At 41.7% G+C, this 23591-nt stretch overlaps 1 protein-coding gene across 2 annotated transcripts in view; it reads left to right on the forward strand.

Moving 5' to 3' along the window:
- Ube3d (ubiquitin protein ligase E3D) overlaps positions 1-23030 on the forward strand; it is a 150689-nt gene extending 127659 nt beyond the window's left edge. For both annotated transcript variants that reach the window (XM_052187714.1, XM_052187713.1), the window contains one exon: positions 22451-23030. In XM_052187714.1, coding sequence (XP_052043674.1) covers positions 22451-22471 — 21 coding nt within the window. In that variant the 3' untranslated portion in view covers positions 22472-23030. The remainder of the gene's footprint in view (positions 1-22450) is intronic.
- Positions 23031-23591: the final 561 nt, after the last annotated feature.

Consider the following 23591-nt stretch of genomic DNA (forward strand, 5'->3'; position numbering starts at 1 on the left):
TCGAGGTAATAAGCACAAAGACTGTCATTAAATCCATCCATGCCCACTCTGGGGTGGGGCCTGGGGATTTTTTTTCCCCCAAATGTTCTTGCTATGACCTAATTCTGCAGCTAAGAAAAATGACTTTTCCATCTTCGGGTGACATTATGGCTCCGGCGAACCGTTCCCGAGAGTCTTGGCATAGGTGGCCTCACGAGGATAAGCATTAATTATTTTCAGGCTGCTGATGCATCACCTCTGTGGTATCCGTATTTGTCTTCTCAGAATGCCTCATCACTCTCTAATTATAGGTGCTCTTGTGGGATCGGATCTTCTGAGTTGTTAGCTGGGATGACATATTACATACAGAAAGGAACCACCTGAAAATTGGTGAGCTGAGCTGCGGCAGGTCAAGATCAGAAGTAGCCACGGTTCAGAATCACACTTGAAATAGTGTTCATGCTGCCAATGGCACTACCTCCCCAATTCCAAATTTTCAATCACTAATCGAGGGTACCTTTATTTTTTTTAAAGATTTATTTATTATTATATGTAAGTACACTGTAGCTGTCTTAGACACACGAGAAGAGGGCATGAGATCTCATTACGGATGGTTGTGAGCTACCATGTGGTTGCTGGGATTTGAACTCAGGACTTTTGGAGGAGCAGTCACTGCTCTTAACCACTGAGCTCTCTCTCCAGCCCGAGGGTACCTTTAAATCTATGTTTCCAGCTGGAAAACTTACTGTTGTGATTCTCTACCTTAATTTTTTAAGAGTGAGTCTCACACTGAACCTAAAACTCACCAGGTGGCTGAGCCAGCTGGCTCGAGTCCCCTTGATCCACCTGTCTCCATGTCCCCCCAGTGCTCAGGCTAGAGGCACACATCACCACACCTGACTTTTTATGTGGATGCTGGGTATCTGAACTCATGTCTGAGCAGGCTTGTCCGGCTTGTGTAGCAGGTGAGATGAGAAAGGCGCCCTTACACTCTGGCACCATCTCCCAGGTCTCTCTGATTCTGCAACACTTAAGATGTTTCTGTAGCAGGTATCTTTTGTATAGTATAGAAAAATCACAGAATCCCTAGGACCACTCTATGATAGCTGATTCCTGAACTAGGAAAAAGGTTCAGAGCTATTCCCTTGGTCTCTGGTGGCTTGGACAATGGTGTAGACCAAAGCTGTGCGATGTTGTAAAGATCAGATTGCAGGGCAGGGGGCAATTTAACATGAAAGTTGGTTGGAAAGTGGTTGAAAATAGTAAAGTTCCTAATTCTTTAAACAAACAAACAAACAAACAAACAAACTACCTCTGCCTTACAAAGAGAATTTAATTTGTTTGACACCCCTGCAAGAAAACAACAATCCTGGATTCATTTATGTAAGTATATATTCATTCCAGGCAACAGATATTTGCTAAAACCTGCTGTGTGTAGGACGGTGTGTGGGTGCGTGTGAAAACACGGCTATGACTTTATTACTCTCCTGTGCTTACCGTTGTTTCGGTTTGGAGTAGTAGGTAGGTGAGAAAATAAGAATGGGATTTATTGGGTAACAGTTGCTCCCAGGCAGAGGCATCTTTTTGGTTCTCACTTCTACGTCTGGGCCAAGGGCAGTGTTGCTGGGCATAACTGAAGGCTTTGATGCAGCGAAGAGGGGCTATTGACATGCGCCCAGCCCCAGCCTCCCGCAGCCCTGTTCTGAACAGCAGTTCTGTGGAATTGATAGCCGGAGTGTTTGATGAGTGGGAACATGAGGCTGGAACGTTTGAAGCTGCTAAGGCCTGGCCCCAGAGTGGAAGGGCGCCTCCCTCGTCCCCCGCCCACCACTTTTGAAAGTCAGTGGAGTTGGGAAGTGGGGAAGGATCACATCCAATTCCACTCTCCTCCTGAGCAGCAGATGTGCCCACAGGAACAACTGCACAGTTTGAGGCTGTCAGGCTTCCAAAAGAATTTAGCTAATGGGCCTCATGGCTCACGGAGCTCGAATCCTGGAGAATCAACATGAAGGTTAGAGACAAGAACAGAACCAGAGGCTTCCGAGGCTGAGATGAGGCTTTCGAGGGCAGTGTTTCTAACTTGGGAGTTCTCATCTGCCCCGCCCACACTATGAAGAAGCTACCCTTGCATTAAAGGGAAAGAAAGGAGGTCAGAATACTGCACGAAGGCCAGTTAGTTTAAACTTAAGGACAAAGTTCTTGGTTGGGGAGGAGGCCAAAACATTGAAGGAGTCACTGCGGTGTGTCTTCCAAAGGCATTTCTGAATAATAGCTCCATAGAATGGCTTAGGTATACAGATAATGGGAAAAGCTGACTCGAGGCTGCCTTCGGGCTCAGCAGAGAATGTATCCTGGGTATCATGTGAGCATCAGGAAAGGCTTATAAACCACTAGCAGAAGGGCCAATGTTACAGTGCAGATTCCCCCAAGGTGAAATGTTTATGAAATTCAACTTTAGGAGGCCGCTTGTCTTCTGCAGGCATCAGAGTTAGTAGCGCCTCTACTCTAAATTACTCCACGGCATTATAGTCTCTGATGACTTTTAACTATGCAACCCAAAATTTCTCATAGGTTCAGAGAGAACAGAGTTCTGTCCCAGCACTGTATTTACTGTGATGGCCTGGGTTGGACATCCCAGCATAGCTCCGTGGCTGGTTCCTGTTGTGGCTGCCTCAAGCTCTGCATTCAGTGGTGCAGAGACTCAGAGAGGTCCAGGAAGACTGTGACACTCCAGGCCACGTGAACAAGGGCAGACACTTTCCAGGACACTGAGGCTGACTTACCTGGAGCCTGAGCAGACCCTGCTCCATACCCACACTGAGTGATTACTGCAGAGCAGTCTTTGTGCAGTAGTTTGTAAACGCTTCCTCTGAGGCCAGCATTGGATCCTTCCTCAAGAGGCTTGCAGTACGTTAGTTAGTTCAGGCATAAATTCTGTAAACAGAAGGAAAGACAAATGGAGAATATAAGAGAAGATTAATGCAGGGGCCTCACATTCTTTTTTGCCTCTAGCATTTTTTTCATTTTAATAAAGTTGAACATAATTTTGAGGTATAATGTATTTACTTTTTTCAATCTTTTCCTTGAGCTACATTTTGGGGCCAGAAGCACTGGTCTGTTGGGTTCTCTTCCCCACCCCCTTCATCCACTTTTTAAAAGCTTGTGGCCAGGGGTATAGCTCAGTTCACAGAATACTTGCTGGCCATGCACGAAACAGAGTTCTGTCCCAACATTGCATAAAGCTAGGGGTGGCGGTGTGCAGCTGCAGCCCTGCAAGGTGAGGCAGGAGCATCAGAAACGAAGGTCATCCTTAGGTACATAGCCTGAGCTCTGCGAGGCCCTACCAGAAAAAGAAGTACAAATAGATACATGTGGCAATTATCAAGTGCTTTTACTGCTGGCACATTTTTTTTTTTTTAACTATAAGAGTGGACAAAGTTCCCCTCCCTCCCCTTAGGGAGAGTGGTGTTTGTTTTGTTTTGTGTAAAGAGCTTCCCTGTTTCCTCTTTTGTTGGTTGGCTTTTGTCTTCTGTGGTTGGCTTTTGTCTTCGGTTTGGGACTATTTTAAAGAAAGCCATTATAAATACATTGTTAAAAATCTTCAGGTGAATGTTTGCATTTCCCCTGGAAATGTCTAGAAATGAGAGTGCTTGGTTTCATGGCAGACGCTTATTTAACTTGCCACAGGGGTCTGTGGTGTGGACCAGACCATCAGGCAGCCCCATGGGTTGCCGCATCTCACCCACTATGCAGGCCAGCTTGGTGCTGGTCTGTCTTATTTTTGTGATTCGGAATACCTCATTTTGAGTTTCATTTTCTTTTTTTAAGGTTTATTTATTTATTATATATAAGTACACTGTAGCTGTCTTCAGACACACAAGAAGAGGGCATCAGATCTTATTACAGATGGTTGTGAGCCACCACGTGGTTGTTGGGATTTAAATTCAGGACCTTCAGGGGGGTAGTCGGTGCTCTTAAAGGCTGAGCCATTTCTCCAGCCCGTTTCATTTTCTTTTCCAGCCAAGAAATTCTTACCTCTTTCCAGATGCTGTTTGGTAGGTTTTTGGTTTGTTTTGATTTGTTTGTTTGCTTTTGGATGTTTTTTGTTTTGTTTTCCTCTTACTTTGCAAGGCATCTGTTTAAGGGTGTTATGGTTGGATTGTAGGATCACTGATACACACCACTACCAGGTATGCCTCAAGTGTGAGGTTTCATTGGAGACTTGAAACTGAGAAACCTTCTGTTGCCTGCCCAGAAACATGAAATGTGTCCCTATGTTTTCTAATTTTTTCTTCCCTGTAGCCGGAACACTGTGATGCTCAGTGCTGGTAATTAGCAGAGTTTCAGAACTCCCTCAATTTTCTTTGGGAAAACTTTGCAGTACTTTTCAGCTTTCCCCAGGGGTGAGGCCAATGCTTTTTTTCCAGTGATGATGTAACACTGGATTCTTGAGAATTCTTCCCGTGTAACCTGGGATTCTTGAGTCATCTTTCAATTCATACCCAGGGATATTTCCTGGTGAGACGTCTAAACACAAACATTTCTTCTGCATGCTTCCTTTTTTGTTTCTTTGAGGTGTTTTGTTTTGTTTTGCTTTTGTTTTTGCTCTGCAAAAACAGTATCTTTACTCATTTTTTAATTAAGTGTTCAATACAGAAATATTATTTTCGTATTTTGGCCTTCTGATCACGGAACTTTGTATTTTCTTTTAGTAGCCGTGGAAAGAGAGGGATTCGGGCACTTTGCCTTTAGAATCTGTCAAGGGACAGTTTTGTTTGCTAAGGTACTGTTTTCTAGCCCGTCCCACTCAGGGACTCAGGCAAGATGTAGCTCTGGGAGTCTGGGACCTACTTCCTGACCAGGAGACAAGAACAGTGGTCACCAGGTGTTTTCTTACTGTGCATTGAAACAGGAACACAATGGCTCCTCCCCAGTGTGCAGAGCTGGGTTCAAAGTGCCTTGGAGACAGTAACAGCCTTGTGGAGGCCACTGAGCACCACCTCCCTAAGGTGGAGCACGGCCCTTTTGGAACAGGGCCCTTCCACTGCAGGCTAGAAACACAAGTGAGACTGAGTTATAGCCTCCCAGAAAGCAAACTCCACAGCCACCACACTTTTGAACAGTTTTGGAATTTTGTGTATCAGACCTGGAGTCTGGGTTGCAGTGGTTCTCACTTCGAAGAGGGAGCAGACTGAGCTGTGAGGAGCATAACTGCAGGGGATTAAAGCGTTTTAAATGCATAAATTCCTAATGACACTAAAAATAAAAGCAAAATAGACAGCACATTCCAGTCAATGGAAAACTCCACAAAGCAAAAGTCTGTCTAAAATAGAAATCACAAAGCAGAAGTGGGAGTGGGGGTGTTTGAGGAATTTAGAATTTAAAAGAAACTCAAAACACATGTGAATCCATCCGTTGGTATACTTGGGCCAACTGGAATCTGACAAAAATCAATTGTTAAAACACTACATGAGTAGCTGAGAAGCTTGAGTTACTAACTGGATAGTTGATGATAGTGAACTTTTATTAATAGTTTGGGTATTCTCGTGGCATTGTGGTTTAATTCTTAGGAGATATATTGATGGACATATCTGAAAACATTTGAAATAATAAGAATGGATTTACTCCAAAACTGACCTGTGGCAGGAATTTGAATAACACAGTAATGAGTATGTGCTGACAGGTTGTTGTGTTTGTTTTTGAGTTGGGGTAGACAGAGTGATTGAATCAGGGGCTTTATGCACGCTAAGCAAGTGTAATTACATTCCCAGCTGAGTTAGCCATTTTTATTTATGGATAATAAATGCATGTTAGTTATACTGTTCTCTCTACTATCCGATGTGTAATTGCTGTGATCATAAAAAGAGAAAGAGGCATGAGAATGTGTTCTGCAGCAGTGCGGGGGAAGGGGGCGCCTCAGTGGGCCCATGCCGAGGCATCCCTTCCCCCTGAGGGACCAGACACACACTGGTATAGCATAGAATAGAGTTTATTCAGGGCATGGGGAGGGGAGTTAAGGGGGTAGTAGAGGCGGAGAAAGGCAGAGAGAGGGAGAGGGTAGAGAGGCAGAGGCTAGCCATGACCACGTGGAGAGAGGGGGGAGGGGAGGAGAGCCCAAGAGGGGCCAAGAGAGTGGGTAGGAGAGTGTGAGAATCAGAGATGCAAGAGATGTAAGAGAGGGAGGAGGGGTAAGAAGCCCCTTTTATAGTGGGCCAGGCCTACCTGACTGTTGCCAGGTAACAACCTATGGGGTGGAGCTTAGACAGAATACTAACATTCTCCAGTTTTGGTTTTCTGTAAGTAAAAAGCAGAAAACAGGCTAATTAAGTACCCTGCTGATTCTGCTCAGACAACCCAATCTGAGTCAGGATCTGTGCCTGCTGGTCGGCTTACAGGTACATGGCTAAAAATATTGGTACCCACTAACCCTCCCTAATATTTTTTGTTTCCACACTTGTTTATTAGCATCACATTAATATTATGAACGTAGGATCTTTGAGAAAAAAGCTATTGTGCGCATTTATTTAATAGTCGGTATTGGTGGTCCAAAGGTCCCTCCTGGGGAATGCTACTAAGAATATTTCCCAAAGAAAATATTGGAACAGGAACTCTTGTTTCAGAGGAGTGTTTTATGTCTAAATTAGTAGGAAAATAGAGGAGAGTTTGTTATGAGCATGTTTAAAGGCTTTAGCTGTTATTATTTTGATGTTGGATGCTACATATGCTAGCCAACCACTCAACCTCTCATCTCTGTCCACTGTCATCTTACTTTTTCTATTTTGAGACAGTGTCACATTAAGCTGGTCTGAACTCACTCTACAGCTTAGGATAGACCTTGAACTTATAATCCTCCTGCCTCATCCTTTCAAAGTACTGGAATTGCACATCTGTATCATTAGATGTGCAATTTGGATATCTCTTTAAATATTCCAAATAGAATAAATAGTTCTGGAGGCAGAGCAGCCTCAATGGAGCAATTGTCTATGTTCAGTCTTTTAACAATTTGGATGTGTTGACAATGTCTAACAGATGACTTTCATGTGCTCCCCATCAGAACAGGGAATCTTCCCCATGACTCCATCCCGTAACCACATTACAGTAAAACACATTTGTTTCTGTGCCTCCTCCAGAAAGTTCTTCACTCCTGAGGACATCTTCCCCAGTCTGCCTTTGAGGACCTCTGAATACTTAATATTACATTGGCAGCTCTCCAGGCATGAATTTCAGGTTCAAGGCTTTTGGCGAAATATGCTTTCCTAGACATGACTGTGGGAAAAAAATATGTTGGGGACCCCTCAAAGAAATTGCAATATATGGTGCAGTTCTTGGCCAACCAACCAGAAGAGGGAAGCTCAGTTATAGGTGAAGAAGCCAAGGCAATACAGGGTCATCTCATCCTGTTGTCTCTGGAAGATAATGAATGCTTTCTCCTGAGCCAGGTGGCCTGTCAGCTCCACAGGAGGCAGCTGTGGGTTTCATTGTGTTCTGTAGTTCCTCTCTGCATGATGAGGACAGCTCACAGAAGTTGCATCTCTGTGGGAAGATGGCAACACACAGGACTCCTGGTAAACTAGACTGGTCAATAGCTGCTGACTGTCACTGTCGAGGATGCTGGTATTCTCCAACAAAGTGTGGTTAAGCATTGGTCATTTCCAAGCATTCAGTCCCAAAGACGCTGGAGTCCAGTGGGAGTGTAGCTCCCTAATGACTGAGTTATGCATAAATCAATGTTTGTCCTCCATTCCACTATTGTATATAATGTCTGATGAATCTAGACTCTTTTTTTTCCTGGTTAATTCTATGGCATGAATGGGATATAATTGCAAACGGCCTAATTATTATAAATTCAATCAAAACATTTCACGCGTTAAAGATCCTTGACTTGATAATCCCAGACTGTTTAATTTCTCCTGAGTAGTAGATCTTTACTCCAATAGTAAAGATGTTTTGATCTGAATCCCTCACTCAGCAGTCCTGCCTGCTGCACACTTTCAGAAGCTCTGCACAATCTAGTAGGTGACTTCAGGACTCAAACCTATTTTGCAGATGGTAATATAGGCCACCTACATGCCTATATTTGTAAATGCGAATCATGTCTGTTTTTTTTTCTTCAGACATAGTACATGCCAATTTTAGTATATGTCACTGGTAGGTGTGCTATTACTTAGGTAGTGGTAAAAACGGCAGAAGTCTGGTTAAGCCTTTGTTTTATATGTACAACCAGCTTTTTATACATCTTTCTTTACAAATAACTAAGAAAATAGAAACATAAATTCATTCACAAATAGCAGACAGGAAAAATAACTGCATCCCTAGTGATAGGAAAAATGTTTAAACATTATAAAGTTTGTGATGAATACAAACTCTTCTCACAGAGGCACTCACATGTGGGGGTCTCTCGGGCCATTTGAATCTTTTCCTAGTCATCCCATAGTCACTGGTGGGCAGAGCTGGAGGGAGCTGAGGCTTGGGACAGCCGTGAAGCCAGTAGGTGATCTCAGCCTCCCCAGGACCCAGAACCTGCATCTTCTCAGCTCTCGCTCAGCTTCGTGCTGGGTAGACCACAATGTCATCTTGTACTGATTAGTTTTTACTGCTCTTGGCTTCATGTACTTTCTCTCTGACTCTCTAGTCTTTTCAGTGCAACTATAATCAACCTTTTGCATCACTGTAGGCTCACCAGACACTCCCACTTCTGAAGAGCTAAGATGGTAGGGGTAAGCTTACTCTTTAAACACTAACTCTTTGAGTACTATGTGCACCTTCTTGATCTTGTGAAGGGCAGTTCTGTACTGGTTGGTTTTGTGTGTCAACTTGACACAGGCTGGAGTTATCACAGAGAAAGGAGCTTCAGTTGGGGAAGTGCCTCCATGAGATCCAGCTGTGGGTCATTTTCTCAATTAGTGATCATGGGGGGAGGGCCCCTTGTGGGTGGTACCATTCCTGGGCTGGTATTCTTGGGTTCTATAAGAGAGCAGGCTGAGAAAGCCAGGGGAAGCAAACTAGTAAGGAACATCCCTCCATGGCCTCTGCATCAGCTCCTGCTTCCTGACCTGCTTGAGTTCCAGTCCTGACTTCCTTTTGTGATGAACAGCAATGCAGAGTGTAAGGTGAATAAACCCTTTTCTCCCCAACTTGCTTCTTGGTCATGATGTTTGTGCAGGAATAGAAACCCTGACCAAGACAAGTTCCATGTGGAAATCCCACTTGGCTTTCCTTGGGTTTGGGGTAAAAATCCAGAGCTCTTGGACTATGTGACATATCACATAGTCCCCTCTACAGTGGGGTCACCTTTGCCAGAGACTTTGTCCTTGTTTCCTCTCATGTTTACAAAATCGCCCAAGTCATTCTGTATGTAATCTTCCTTTTATTTTAAAATTAAGAAGTTAGGTACAGTTTTATGATCCATACATGATCCCTACGTATTTCCAGTCAGTTTAAAAAAATAGAAATAAGAATAAAATGGAGTTTTCCTCAATACGGATATTGTGGTTTGAATGAGAATGGACCCCATAGGCTCATATGTTTACATGTTTAGTCTCTAATTGGTGGAACTGTTTAGGAAAGATTGCAAGGTGTGGTTGAAGGATGGCTGTCACCGGAGGTGGGCTTTGGGGTTTTAAAAGCCCACTCCAAGCCCTGCCACCCCTCCCCTGCCTCTGCCTGTGGATCAGGATGCAAGGTCTCAGCTACTGCTTCAGCACATGACTGTCCTGCCACTGTGCTTCCTGCCATGATTGCCTCTGAAACTGTACGCTGGCCTCCAATTAAATTCGTGCCTTCTAAATTACCTTGGCCATAGTGTCTCTTCACAGGAATAGAAAAGTAACTAAGACAATGGATGTTTTGGCCTACTTTCTTTTTTAAAAAGATTTGCTTGCAGGGTTTATTTTTTTTTATTATAGATGTTTTGAAATTTTCATACATCACTATAGTATATTTATATCATTCCCTCTTCTTCCTCTCCCCACTCTAATTCCTCCTGTGTTTCCATCACCCTATCCAAGAGTTTATGACCTCTTCTTCTATAATGAGAGAGAGAGAGAGAGAGAGAGAGAGAGAGAGAGAGAGAGAGAGAGATTCATGTACATGTATTACATGTTAAGAAACCTTCAGGGGACTTGTTCTAGAAGAAGACCAACTCTCAACAGCCATTGTGGACCTGCATGTCTTCATCTTGTGAAATTTCCCCACAGCCATATTGGTTTGTCAATAGGCATGGTCTTTTGTAAGTAATCAATCACATTGTTGGGAATTCATGAACTTAGCATCCCTGTCATGTCTGGAAGACACTATCTCAACTTCATCCTGGTCTTCTGGCTCTGACGATCTTCCTGTTCCCTCTTCTATGATGTTCTCTGACTCCCAAGGTGTAGAGGTTGCACTGCAGTGTTTCAGATGGGCCTGGGTGCCTCACAGTCCCCTGTTATCTGGATTCTGACAGTTGTGGATATATGTAGTAGTCTCCAGCTATAAGAGAGTCTGCACAAAAATATGGGAGACATATTTTTAAAAGAATATTTGAATCATATATTTGAATATTTGAATCAACTGGCTGCCTCTGCCTGCAGAGCTTTAGATTGACCTAACTATGGTGACAGGAAATAAAGTAATAGACACACAGAAAAACTGAGATTGTGTAAGTCGTGTACTCTAATAGCGATGCACCAGCAGCCTAGGAATTCAGCACCAGCAGCCTAGGAACTCAGCTATGCCACAGAATGAGGAGGCAGTTAGCTAATTTGAATCTCTGTAGGGGAGCAGTCTCGGTCATCTTGTAGAAGCAAGTTGTGATTGACAAGTTCTGTACACACTGTCAACATCCATCCTAAAACCAAGGGAAAACCTTGTCATCCCCATGAGTTGATGTCCATGGTACTATCGTGAATGCTTATACATACAGAGGTACGTTCACTCTCTCCAGTTGGCTAAAGAAAATAAGCATCTGGTTACAATTTGATCCCTCTCTTGTCAGTCTTTACTGACAGTCATGTTTACTGTACTAACGAATGCCAGCATAATGATACCCTGCTCTCCAAACGCAGAGAGAGTGGTTCTACCTTGAGATTCCAGTGCATCATCCCACTGTCTTGTTGGTGCTCCTCATGTAAGGGGCTTTCTCCGCTAATTAAAAAGCCATTTCTTTCCCTTTACAAGGGGGGCTTTGGTTTTCCTCTCAGGCTCTGCTTTCTCTATTAATCCAAGGAAGGAATCAACTTTCTTCTTAACTAGATAGGGAGGCTGCCTCACTTCAGCTATTAAATCTGGCTTAAATTGGAATATTATAGATGCTTTTGTTAAATAAAGTTACCATAGCAATTATCTCTCACTGTAATTAGAAGGGAAAGAGTGTTTATGATGAAATGAATAAGAGGCTCAGAAACAAAGACTTCATTGCACACCAGCCGTGTCACCATCTCATAGCCACGAGGAAAAGCTGCTTAACATCTCTGGATCCTGGCCCTTCATGTATAATTTGGACAAAATCAAATTAGAGGCTTAATCCAACTGCATTTTGTATGGATTTATGAGACTATGTGCTGCACTTAATTCCTAAAATGGAAAAAGTTAACATTTTGCAAAGTGCTTATATGAACTGTTCTTTAAAAGTTAAGTATCCCATGTGCCACCAAGATGGCTTAGCAGGTCAGAGTGCTTCTTGTGCAAACCTGATAACCTGAGTTCAGTGCCTAGAAGTCAGGGTGTAAGGAGAAAACTAGCTCTGAAATGTTGTGTACACACACACACACACACACACACACATACACACTATGAGCAATGCTCGCATGCACACATGTATCAAACACAACACAAGGATAGAAAATAAAATTAGAAAAAAAAATAACCTGTAATAGGTAAAGAAAAATGACTTGAACTCACAGTTCATCAAAAAAAGGAAACAAATGTAAAAAAAAAAAATGTGAGAATCTCTAGATTTACAGTAATTTGATAAACTCAGAACCACAAGGACAGCATTGCCCTTTTATTAAACGAACACTAATTTAAAAAGAGCTAACCAACATGGTGCCCGTTTGTACATCCCATTGGGAAAATACATCAAATTATAGCAATTTCCATAACTTCCAGTCTAGCAGTCCAATTTCTAGGCCTCTATTCCTAAGGAAATATTTTAAAGTATGGGAAAACAAATCTATAAGCATGACAATAACTACTTCAGCATTACTTTTGACTTAAAAAATTTGGAAAAAGTTCAAAATTGATTAAATAAATTATGATGAACTGTTGTACAGATGTTAAAATCAGAATAAAAACTAAGTTGTATCTGGAATATATAAAAAATATATATATTATATGTTATATATATTTATATAAAATATATGCATCTGAAATATATAAAAATGTCACATATGAAAATGTTAAAATGCCTTTTGGGGCTGCAGAGATGGCTCAGTAATTAAGAGCTTTCTGTTCTTCAGGGAACCAGAGCTTAGTTCCCAGCACCTATATCGGGCCACTCACAACTACTTGTAAGTTGAGCTCCAGGGGGACCTGAAACCCTCTTCTAGCTGCTACTGGCATATTCATTCCTGTGTACACATGTGTACATATGTACACATGTGCACACATACTATATGGGAAAATATATGTATATATGTACATATATGTATGTGTATGTATATAAAACCTTTTTTAAATGCCTTTTTAATATATATGGGAAAGAAGACCAAAATTATAATTACATTAATGTAAAATACTATCTTTCCTGTTTTCCTGGATATTTTTCTAAGGTAATACTACCTTTAAGATTAAAATTAAAGCTTTAATTTAAGTATATGTAATCTGGTTCTTTTTAAAATGAGAAGTCAATTCTATGCTTGCAAAATCTGCTATGGCATTTTGAGTTCTAGAAAATGATGAAATGAGGCGGCAAGAAGAACTGTGTAGACTTCTCACAGCACATATCGTTGAGACTTAAGATGGAGCTGTATCATTAGCATTAATCCCAGGCTGCCCACCCACGATGCTCATTATAATAGCATTGTCACCTGCATTTCAAATTTTACTTACTAATCACTAGGGTCATTCCACAGAGGAAATGGGATCTCCTTGATACATTGACACAAGCATCAGTGAAAGGCTTTGAAAAATACATTCTAGTGCTACGTGCAGAGGCACTGGATTGAAGGGAACTACAAAACCATTTGCTCCATACTATCAGGTTAGTTTAGTTGGGATTTTTATTGATGTATTTTTTTATATCTCTGTGTAGTTGTAAAGAATGGTGTAGAAAAACCCCTGTACACTTTGCTTAGTTGCTCCCAGGGATAACATTTTATAAAACATCATATAGCCAGACCAATGAAGGCATTCATTTGAATATAACTCTACTGATGTTACTCAGTTACTCAGTGTTGTCATTTGGGTGCGTGTTCATGTACACAGTGTTATCTGAACATGTTATCACCCACGTGTGTTCGTGTATCTTCTGCACAGTCAAGGCACTGACAGTTCCACCACTGTGGGGATCCATCCTGTTATTCTTATAGGATCATATTCATTTTCCCCTCCGAAAGGTCCCTCGCCCCTGACAATCACTAGCCCGTCTCTTCTTGTAAAATGTTATCATTTTATTGTGCTATATGGATGAGTTTTTTAACTCAACATAATTCCTAGGAGAATTTATGTCAGTGATTTGTAGATTTTTGTTGCTGATTAGTAATATGCCATGGAATGCCTGTGCGATTATTAAAACATTTACCTAGGCTCACTTCAGTTTTTTCCTATTAAGATTGTACAAGATTTTCTGTGCACATAAGTTTCTGTTTGAAGACCGTAGCTGTGGATCATGCAGTCTTTACATATTGGCCTGTTGTTTTGCTGTTTTTGTTTAAAGATGGGGCATCATACAGCCTAGACTGGCTTGGAATTTGCCATATAGCCCAGCTGCTCTTGACCTTGCCACCCTCTTGAGTTCTTAGATTAAAGGCTGGGGCCACCATGCCTACCTCACCACCTCACATTTACCTTTGAAGGAAATTATTTTGGAGAATAGCTATACAATTTTACATCTTACCCAGCAAAATATGACAGCTTCAGTTTTCTTACCAGCTTTGGTGGGGCTTTTGTGACTTTATTTTGAAGTCACATCTGTGGTAGCCTTCTTCACTTAAACTAGCCAAAGAATTTTGCGGATGAGACTCTTTTTTTTTTTTTCTTTTATTTTGAGACAAGGTTTCTCTATGTCGCCCTGGCTGTCCTGGAACTTACTCTGTAGACCAGGCTGGCCTCGAACTCAGAAATCCACCAGTCTCTGCCTCCCAAGTGCTGGGATTAAAGGCATACGCCACCACTGCCCAGCTGAAGAGACTCTTGTGTGTGCATTTGCGTGTGCCCGCACTCACTTGCTTGTGATCATAGGCCTGGGATGGACCAGGGTAGGGATAGATAGATCAGGGTGTTTATACCAGAAGCTACTGCCTCCTTTCCACCTCTACCAAAACTTCATTTACTTAATTCTTACTTTGCTTTATGTGGTAAACCTGTGTATCCTTTGAGCCTTCAGCAGCTAAAATAAAGGGCTTGATTCTACTCAATAGACAACACTTGATCCTACCTCCTTTATCATCGTCACCATTTACAAAGTCAGCTCCAAACAGATCAATGACTTAAATAAAAGTCCCTAAATTCAGAAAGTACTAGAAAAAAATACAAAGACATCATCACAAGCAGAGATTTATGGTAAGAGTCCAAAAGCACAGGAAACAAAACTGGACAAACTGGATTATATCATTGTAGAAAGCTTCTGCAAAAGGAAATAGCACAGAGAAGCGACAGCAGGAGATAGATGCCACTGTTCATCTGACAGTTACTGTGCAGAATACGGGAGGAAAAATAAACACTAATAGAATGCAAAAATCTAGCTCTTATTTATGGGCAAATGGGGGCCAATGAGATGATTCAGTAGGTAAAGACATTGTCATGGAGCTAAACACATCCATACACAGATAAAGGTAAAAATAAAAATAAAAAGTTTTAAACTAAACAAAAACCAAGCAAATGATCTACAACTTTTTCAGAAGATGAAAGATACCCACAGATGTTTTGAAACTACAGAGTAGCATCGTTATATTGAATGTTGGACACTTGTGCACTGTCGGTGGGAATGTGTATTCACACAGACGTATGGAAAACAGAGTGAAACTGATACAAAAAAGTAGAACTGCCAAGTTACACAGATTCTTGGTGGAGAGGCGGAATACATTAAGTCAGCAGACAATTACTAAGATGTGGACTCAGACTAGCTGCCCAAAGACAAATAACTGACTAAAGGAAACATGGTGTGTACACATAGCATGAGGTCATTCCGTCCTAAAGAAGAGTGAGAGACTGTCCTTTGCAACAACATGGGTGGAGCTGGGGTCAGCAAGCTAAGTGAAGTAAAACAAAGACAAATGCTACTGTCTTCTCTCGTGCAAAAAGAATTCACCCCGTAAGATTGTGCTGGTTAGGATTGAGAGTGTGTGTTAAAAGGGGTGGGGCCAGAATGAAAGATGGTAGGTCTACTCAGTGCACACTATAGACATTGATGGAGATATTACACAGAGCCCTGTTAAGATATGTAGTCAATGCATGTTTCCAAACAGGAAAACATGGCGTGTACACATAGCATGATGCCATTCAGTCATAAAGAAGAGTGAGATCTACTTTAAGTTGATCTTTTTTTTCCAGTTTTATTTTTCTTCTAGAGGAAAAAAAAAGTTTTCTTTTAAAGAAGAACTTTTTTTATTGATTCCTCCTGTTTGACAATCCCATGCACTTATAGAATGGATTCTGATTATTCCCTACTGACACTGTCCCTCATCCCTGTTATCCACCCTTTCCCCCCTTGTCCCCAGTGTGCTCTCAGAGTCATAGTTGTTTTGGACCCTCATGCCAGTGAGCGCCCTCTCAGTTTGAGTGGTCTAGCATGTACTTCGTTTGCTGAAGTAAGAAGAAGTCTGTGATTTGACTTCAAGCAAGTCAGTTACCATCCCCAAGATCACTTGCTTAGCTTTGTAAGATTGGACTACACTTACAAAAAAAAAAAAAAAAAAAAAAAAAGATCAGACCATACTGATAGATGTTAAAGTAGAAGTCAGCAGAGTTATCCGGAAGGCCTTCAATGAAAAGTCACTTTCCCCAAGTTTGTGGTCCACTGGGTCCAGAGTAAGGAAGGATAACTCTCCTTTAACAAGTTCTTGGGTGGTGAGGATGATGCTGATACAGAAACAGTATCTCAGAGATTAGGATGATGCTGATACAGAGACAGCACCCCAGAGGTGAGGATGATGGAGGGTCCAGAGGCAGCACCCAAGAACCACCATGCTCAGTACCACCTCACTCCAAATCCCCGAATTTTGTTTCCGGCAGAAAAGAAAGAAAGTTATACTTCTTTCCTCCAGTTTATACTTCTTTTCCTCCAGTGACACAGATATATAGTGAAATATAATTATACCATTACAATTTATCATAAAGAATATTACTAGCATAACATGTGAAAACTGCCACAATTCATCAGTAGGTTTAATAGAAGCAATGTATTATTACTAAACAGCTTATATAGAAGTGACTGGGTATATATGGTAAAAAAATCATTTAGAAAGAAAAACAAAACATTTAGTAACTCTGAGTAATGGAGCTACGAAACTTAGAGTTTCCTTTTTTGTGTGTACTTTTCTGTATCTTCTAGTTTGTGCTTTGTTTCATATAAAATTACACATAAATTATTAAAGCAGATCACAGAAGCGAAGCTGCTCGAGTGTGACATAAAATTAACCGAGACAGCTTGGAAGTGTGGCCGTGACTTTGCTGGCCCTTTCCCTGAAGAGACTGATAGATCACTGGAGCCACCTGTCCTGCCTGACAGCGTTCTGCCCTCACGACCCGGTGTTGACCCAGAGGCCTCTAGTTACCGCATCTAGCTTCTGCTTGCACATACCGATCACGGTGTTCCCTCCGTGTTAACCATTGGGGTCCCCCGCTGCATCCTCGCAGGCTGGTCCTGCCTCTGCCCTTGACAGTGGCTCAGAAGTTTTTTTCCAAAAGGCAGTTTTGCCTTGCTTGCATGTCTATTGGAGTTACTGTTTCAAACTGCATCAGAACTTAAAAACTGTTGCTGAGGTCAGTTTCGGTGGCTTGGGTGTCTACAGAAAGCTTAGTTCCCTGCATGAAGCATTGACATCCCAGCGCTATGTCCTCAGCACTCACACATCTGAACCTTCACAGAAAGAGCCAGTAGCTTCCTTTAATAGAATATGTTTTTTTTAATTTTTTAAAAAATTTTCTGTTAAAGCCACCTTTCTGGAGACAGTGGGAACGGTTTCAGTTGCTACTGCAGAAAAGACTCTGGCATCCACTCTGACTGTTCAGGGTCTGGTACCAATGGGACAGAATTTCCAAACACCCTGGTGCCACTGTGTGCCTGCTAGTCAAACTCCCTCACAGCTCTTCCAGAGAAAAGAGAAACTAGGACTTTTGACTATCTCAGTGATGATATACTTATTGAGGTTGTCCTGTTTCATATCCGGCATTTTTAGCACCTGCCCACATGAATATCATTATTTTCTAACAAATACAATGTGTGCTTGAGGCAGTAGATTTTTATGAAACACTTAATGACTCTTCCATGTAAGTTTTGGCCCGTGAGTTTGCTGTCCTTAGCAATGGGACTGCATTTGCCTTATGTAACCAGTGTTTCAGAGCTGGCTGTCCACCCCAGTGCCACCGTAGCTCTGTCCAGCTATGACGGTGCCTTCCGTAATCCACACATTCTGAAAGAAGTGATGATAGGTGTGTGCCCTGTGCTTTCTTCCTTTGTTGAAGGCTGAAGCTCAGACAAGTGGCTGATGTATTAGTTTGCATTTCCTGCCCCGTCTGTCTTGACGTGGAGCCTTTGGTTGCCATTGTCCTGGTAGCTTTGTGCCCCTATCCCCCTGGTACATGAGGACACGTGTGTTATGTGCCACCCATCATAGTGTAGGCTATGACTGAAGGTTTACATTAATTCACAGATCCCATCTCGCCCTGCCCGCCAGTTGGAAATTCTCCACCGAGTCTGTGCCGAACCTCTGGGGTTCAAGGGCTGTGCTTTTGCGTCCTAGTCTAGGTAAAGGCACCGGCAGCCACTGCCGGTTGTCACGGCAAGGACTCCTCCCCGGATGTTTGCCAGAATTCCTTTAGCGAGCCAGCATCTTTCAGTGGGAAACCAGCGTGCACCAAACTCTTTGTCATGCCAACATTTACTGTCTTGGTTTTTGGCCAGTACAAAATTCATAATTAGAGTAGTAATTACTTCTGAACTACCTTAGTAGTTCATAACTCAAGCAGTGAGTTTCCCTCCAGCAGGTGTTAGGCATCTACCTTTAGCCTATCCGTCTTACTAAGTCATCCCATTGCTTGGCCCGACCCTACTCCTGTCTTAGCACCATGAAGGAATCCTTTTTTACTAAGTGTGATTGTTATGGGGACAATCGGTAGAATAAGCCAGACTGGACCAATGGACAAATGCAGTCAGCCTACCAACCCTGAGGGAGGAATACCCTATACTGTATTCAGCCCAAAAGCCAGGTGCAGATGCTTTCAAAAGCCTCTTGATAAATACTAAGCTAGGGAGTCAGGAAAATCATTTAATCTCAGAGTTACTATCAAGCATATTTGATAAGTGCTAAAGATGATTTATTTTGTGTTCATAATTATATCTTATTTTATAAATAAAGTTTGGGTCTTAGAACCCATATTGCTATATATAAGGTTTATTTTACCTACAAAGCATAAATATAAAATTCCCTTGACTTACTATAAAGCTAATCTATTTCCTGTTAACTGCACTATTTCATGTGAAAAGGGACATCAGTGTATAGCTATAACTAGTTATTGTAGAATCCTATTGAAAGCCTGTGGTTTTGAGGGCTGAAGGGATGGCCCTATGTTAAGAGCACTGGCTGGTTCTTCAAAGGACCCACATTCGATTCCCAGCATGCACACAGTGGCCCACAACTGTCTTTAATTCCAATTCCAGGACATTATACACCCTCTCTGGCCTCTGCAGACACCAGGCATGTGCACAGATATACATACATGCAGGCAAAACACTCATATACATGAATTTTTTTAATTAAAAATGTTTGAAATTATTTTTTAATTTTTTATAAAAAATCAAAATTTGTCATTATGAAATTCAAATTTTTCAGTATTTTACAGTCTTATTGGCTTTGTTTAACATATGGCAAAGCACTTAGATAACTTTTTAAAATGAAAACTGTATCTTGTGTGGTTTGCTTTGACAACAACATAGCTTTGTTAACTAAGATTAAAGAATGTTTTTAAGTGTTGAACATGGAGCTCATATGTAACGGAAGCATTATAGACTCTACCCTGGGCTCGCCACTCCATCAGTCTAGTTCTGTTTATTGTCATTTAAGACGGTTGTTTTCTGATGACCCAGAGCAGGGACATCCTCTTTACATCTCTGGGCTCATCTTCCTTCTTCTTCAAGTGTTTATATTTGTGTGCATAGAACACAGAGTCACATCTTATGGTCAAAGGAAAGAGTCCTCTCTCCTGATGTCTCAAATATACATTCTAGAAATGCAAGAGCCAACATAGCCTAGAGGTTCAGCTGTAGGCATGTGGTCTAAAAGCTTTGAACAGGATTTTCTCAGCACTGTACAAGCAAAAAAGAAACAAAACAAAAACCCCAACCAACAACTTTCTTAAAATAAATTGGAAGCAGATTTTCCTGTCACAGACAAAAGCTAGAGAACACAAAATCAGCTTTTAAAATAGTTAACTCATGTAAATAATAATGTAAATAATAATAAAAAAGGACCACGATGCATTATGTAATACCTGCTCCCAAAGTTGTGTATATATTTTTGTTACTGAAACTTAAGAAGTACATAATGTATACTTGGTAGGGAAAGCTAAAAAACACTAAAGAGAGAGAGAAAAGGCCTCTTTAGGTCAAAATTTCAGATTTTCCTTACTTGGTGGTGGTGAGGGTGGGGGTTCTTTGCATTATTTGCTTACTTTAACCTCTTGTTCTCCATGTTAAGTTCACTATCATAAGCATGGGAATGGCACAGTGGTTAAGAGCACTGACTGCTCTTTCAGAGGTACTGAATTCAATTCCCAGCAACCATATGGTGGTTCACAACCATCTGTAATGGGGTTTGATGTGTGTGTCTGAAGAGAGCAATGGTGAATATATAAAATTAAATAATGATGATGATCGGGCTTTTTAAAAAAAGCATGAGAAACCAAAGCTGTGTTTTGACGGCAAGGCAATAGTGAAGATTCAAGGATCCTGTGCCTCTAGACTTTTCTCATTTATCTGCAAGGTTACTGTGAGAAAAGTGGGATTTCATCAGTTTCCCCGAGTTCACCATTGCCCCTTGTCAGGACTTGCATGCTCAGTAAGCCATCCGGTTTTTCTGCATTTGTTTTCTCCTTGGTAAACAAATGTTTCAAATGCTGCTCTGTCCTAGGGCTGTGCCCAGGGCAAGTAGAGTCGTAATTAGCTTACTACACCTTAAAATGCTTTACCGGTTTCAGGTGGGCCTTTTACAATTCCCATTTTGCAGGTGGGGAAAGATGGAAAGATGTTAACTAGCCTATTAAAGGTCACAGAACTAGTCAATGAGAGATCTGGTCCAGCAAAAAGATCCTGTAATTACAGCATTTCTCAGCATTGCACTGTTGACTTTTGGGAGCTCTGGGAGGAAGCTGACCTGTGATTTTAGGACGTTCTGCAACACGTCTGCCTCTCCCTGTTAGATGTCAGTCAACAGCCTCTCCTGGTTGTTGACAACCGAGACTGTCTCAAAATCTAGCCAGATGTCTGATTTTAGAGCTAAATTTCCTGTTTTTGTGATGGCAAGTTTTGGAGTTAGATGTTCCTTTAACTATTCCATGCCACAGTAATTTGCAGAATTAAAAGCAGTAACTGATTTTGTCTCTATGAGGTGATGTATTTTCTCTCCCAGAAGACAGTTTGCATAGCAGCAGATCACCACCGCCCTCAGTAGACCCTGTGTTAGCACTCAAGACCTGTAGTCTCCTGTCCGATCTCATTCTAAACCGTTCCTTAATCCCTAATGGGACACACACGTCTCCCTTAAACACCCTGACCCATCTAGTAACAGTGTAGAAATGGAGATAGAATGGGGGGAAAATCATGTGGATTTATATAGTATATTATCTCTTCATAATTATTATATTTTCAATATTTATTCATATATTTTGAGACAGGGCCTTCCTGTGTAGCTCAAACTAGCTTACACACACAACAGGGTCAAGCCTGGTCTGGCCTGGCCTAAAACATTTTCCCCCACCCTCACTCTGCCTATTATCTCATTTGATCTTCACAGAAAGCCCTGGAGGTTTATACGCCGTAATTGTCCCATGGTTAGATGATGTTTAGGAACTGTAACCCTTCTTCTTTGCCTGTTCCCTCAACTTTGGTGCTCTCATTGCAAAACTTGATGTAGGAGCTCAGCAGGAAGTTGATGTGGAAACTCAGCAGGTGTGTTCTTTGCAGCACTGTATGAAGAGTAACATCCTCTGAAGCACTCTCCATAAAGTCGATGCCTCCTGCACAGCAAGGCTCTGCCTTTTTCCTTTCCTTGTAACAGGGATCATTAACTACCTGCCCCCTTCCCTGCAGCTGGGGCTTAGGCACCATCTTCCCTGATGCCTTGATACTTCTCTAAGAATGGGATGAATTTACTTCTGTTTGGCCTAGTGCAAGCTTCCCAAACCCACCACTCTGGTCAGCATTGTCTTCGCCTTTCCCTCTCTTCCTGGTGTTCACACAGTTCCAGCTTTACCGTCACCTCCGGACTAAAACTCCATAAACATCTGTAGTTAACTATCATTTTGTGTTACTCTGCTATCAGAACTTTGGGAAGTTACAGGAGTTTGTTTGAGCTGAGCCTTGTTGATAGTTTGAAATCATTTTGCACATATGCCTGTGTGAATTAAGTTTTCTTTTAAACACTAGGTTAAGATGGATTGCTGCTGGCAAACACAACAAGTATAATTGCATATGATTAAAAGTATCAGCATGACCTGAGGAGAAGAAGGGGGTATTTAGACCCAACGGTGTTAAGGACATAAAATTGCCTAGTAGTCTTTTAGACTCAGAATTATGCTAATGGAATGTCTAAAAAGAGTAGTTTGAACCAACAGGAACATGAACTGGATTACTTCATGGATATCTAACTTTACTGTCAATTAAACCTTTTTTAAAAGTGGATGTGAATCATTCTAATTACTTGATGGTTCATTTAAAAGAGATTGATTGGTTCTTGCTGTAAAATGCAATGTCTGCCTCGCCTGAGCGACTTCTTCTGAGGTTGCTTTGTATCCTGTTGACCAGATTTGGCCCCATCCCACTCAGATCTGACATGCAGCCAGCTTTTCCATCATGTTCTATCATTAAAGCACTGTGGATCTTTTTTTTTTTTTCCAGGTGGCCTTTTTGAAGATGTAACTGTTGAAGCTGTGGCTTTCTGGTCTACCAGCCGACAGCTCTCCAGCACAGAACACAGCCAACACCAGCAGTTTGTTCTATGAGCACAGCCTGCTGAGATGAACAAGAACTAAGCCGTATAATGGGGACTTATGCTGAAATTTCCAGTTTTTCATGTTTGCATTTATTCTCTAAGAGTTGACTTTAGATCCCTGCAAACCCAAGGCTATGAGGAAAGTTGTAGTAGCGGGTTGTCGGCAGGTTAAGTATAGAAGTTGCACCTCTACGTCCCACAGAGAGGAATATTCAAATCTGTGCTGTGTCAGCACCACCTGGAAGTATATTAGCTAATGGAAGCCATCTGTCCTGTGTGAACACAGTGAGAAACTTCACTGGGGAGCTGAATGGTAACTGCTTTAAATCCTAGGAAACAAACTTTTAAAGAGCTCCGGGATTGTTCAAAACACATCTTTAAAAACTAAAATATACAAATTTTCATATCTTATTCAAAGACGGTGCTTGTTGGTGTTTGTTGAATGAGTGGTTATCCAATTAAAGTTTTCCTGAGGGTATAAAACTGCATGTGTTCCTTTTGTTCTTTATTTCCTTCACCACATGCTATTGGAAATTAATAAATGTACAATGCTGGCGTCTTAGTATAGATTTATCTCAATTCTTATGTTCTTAAACAAGAAAACATTGAGAATGACGTGAGCTGAGCCCAATCCTACAGAGCCAGCTCCTAATTTTAGGAAGGTTTGAGATTCACCTAGAATCACACATCTCTTGGGTCAAGGGCTAGAACTGAAGTTGGGGCTGTGGCCAGGTTGATTGATCTCCCTTGCTGGGGAACCCATCCACGCTCTTCACTCCCTGCTATGCATTCAGAAGGACAGTCCCAGCATCCATCTCTCCTCTGGATCTCACATGGTGGTGTTAATCTTAGGTTGCCTGCCACCTAATAATACCTCTTAATTCCAAACAACTAAGTTTTCTGCCCCCTCATTTCCTAACACTCTTGGCTGTAAGGATTGCTTGGCATCCTCTTCCTTGGAGTTTACCCAGCAGAGCGGTGGGATAAGGTATTAGAGCAGAATTTGCTGTCCTGCCTTGGGAGCCAGTGGACTGACATCTGCTGCAT

The sequence above is a fragment of the Apodemus sylvaticus genome, chromosome 7 (genome assembly GCF_947179515.1).
Source record: "Apodemus sylvaticus chromosome 7, mApoSyl1.1, whole genome shotgun sequence".
NCBI classification, from domain to species: Eukaryota; Metazoa; Chordata; class Mammalia; order Rodentia; family Muridae; genus Apodemus; species Apodemus sylvaticus.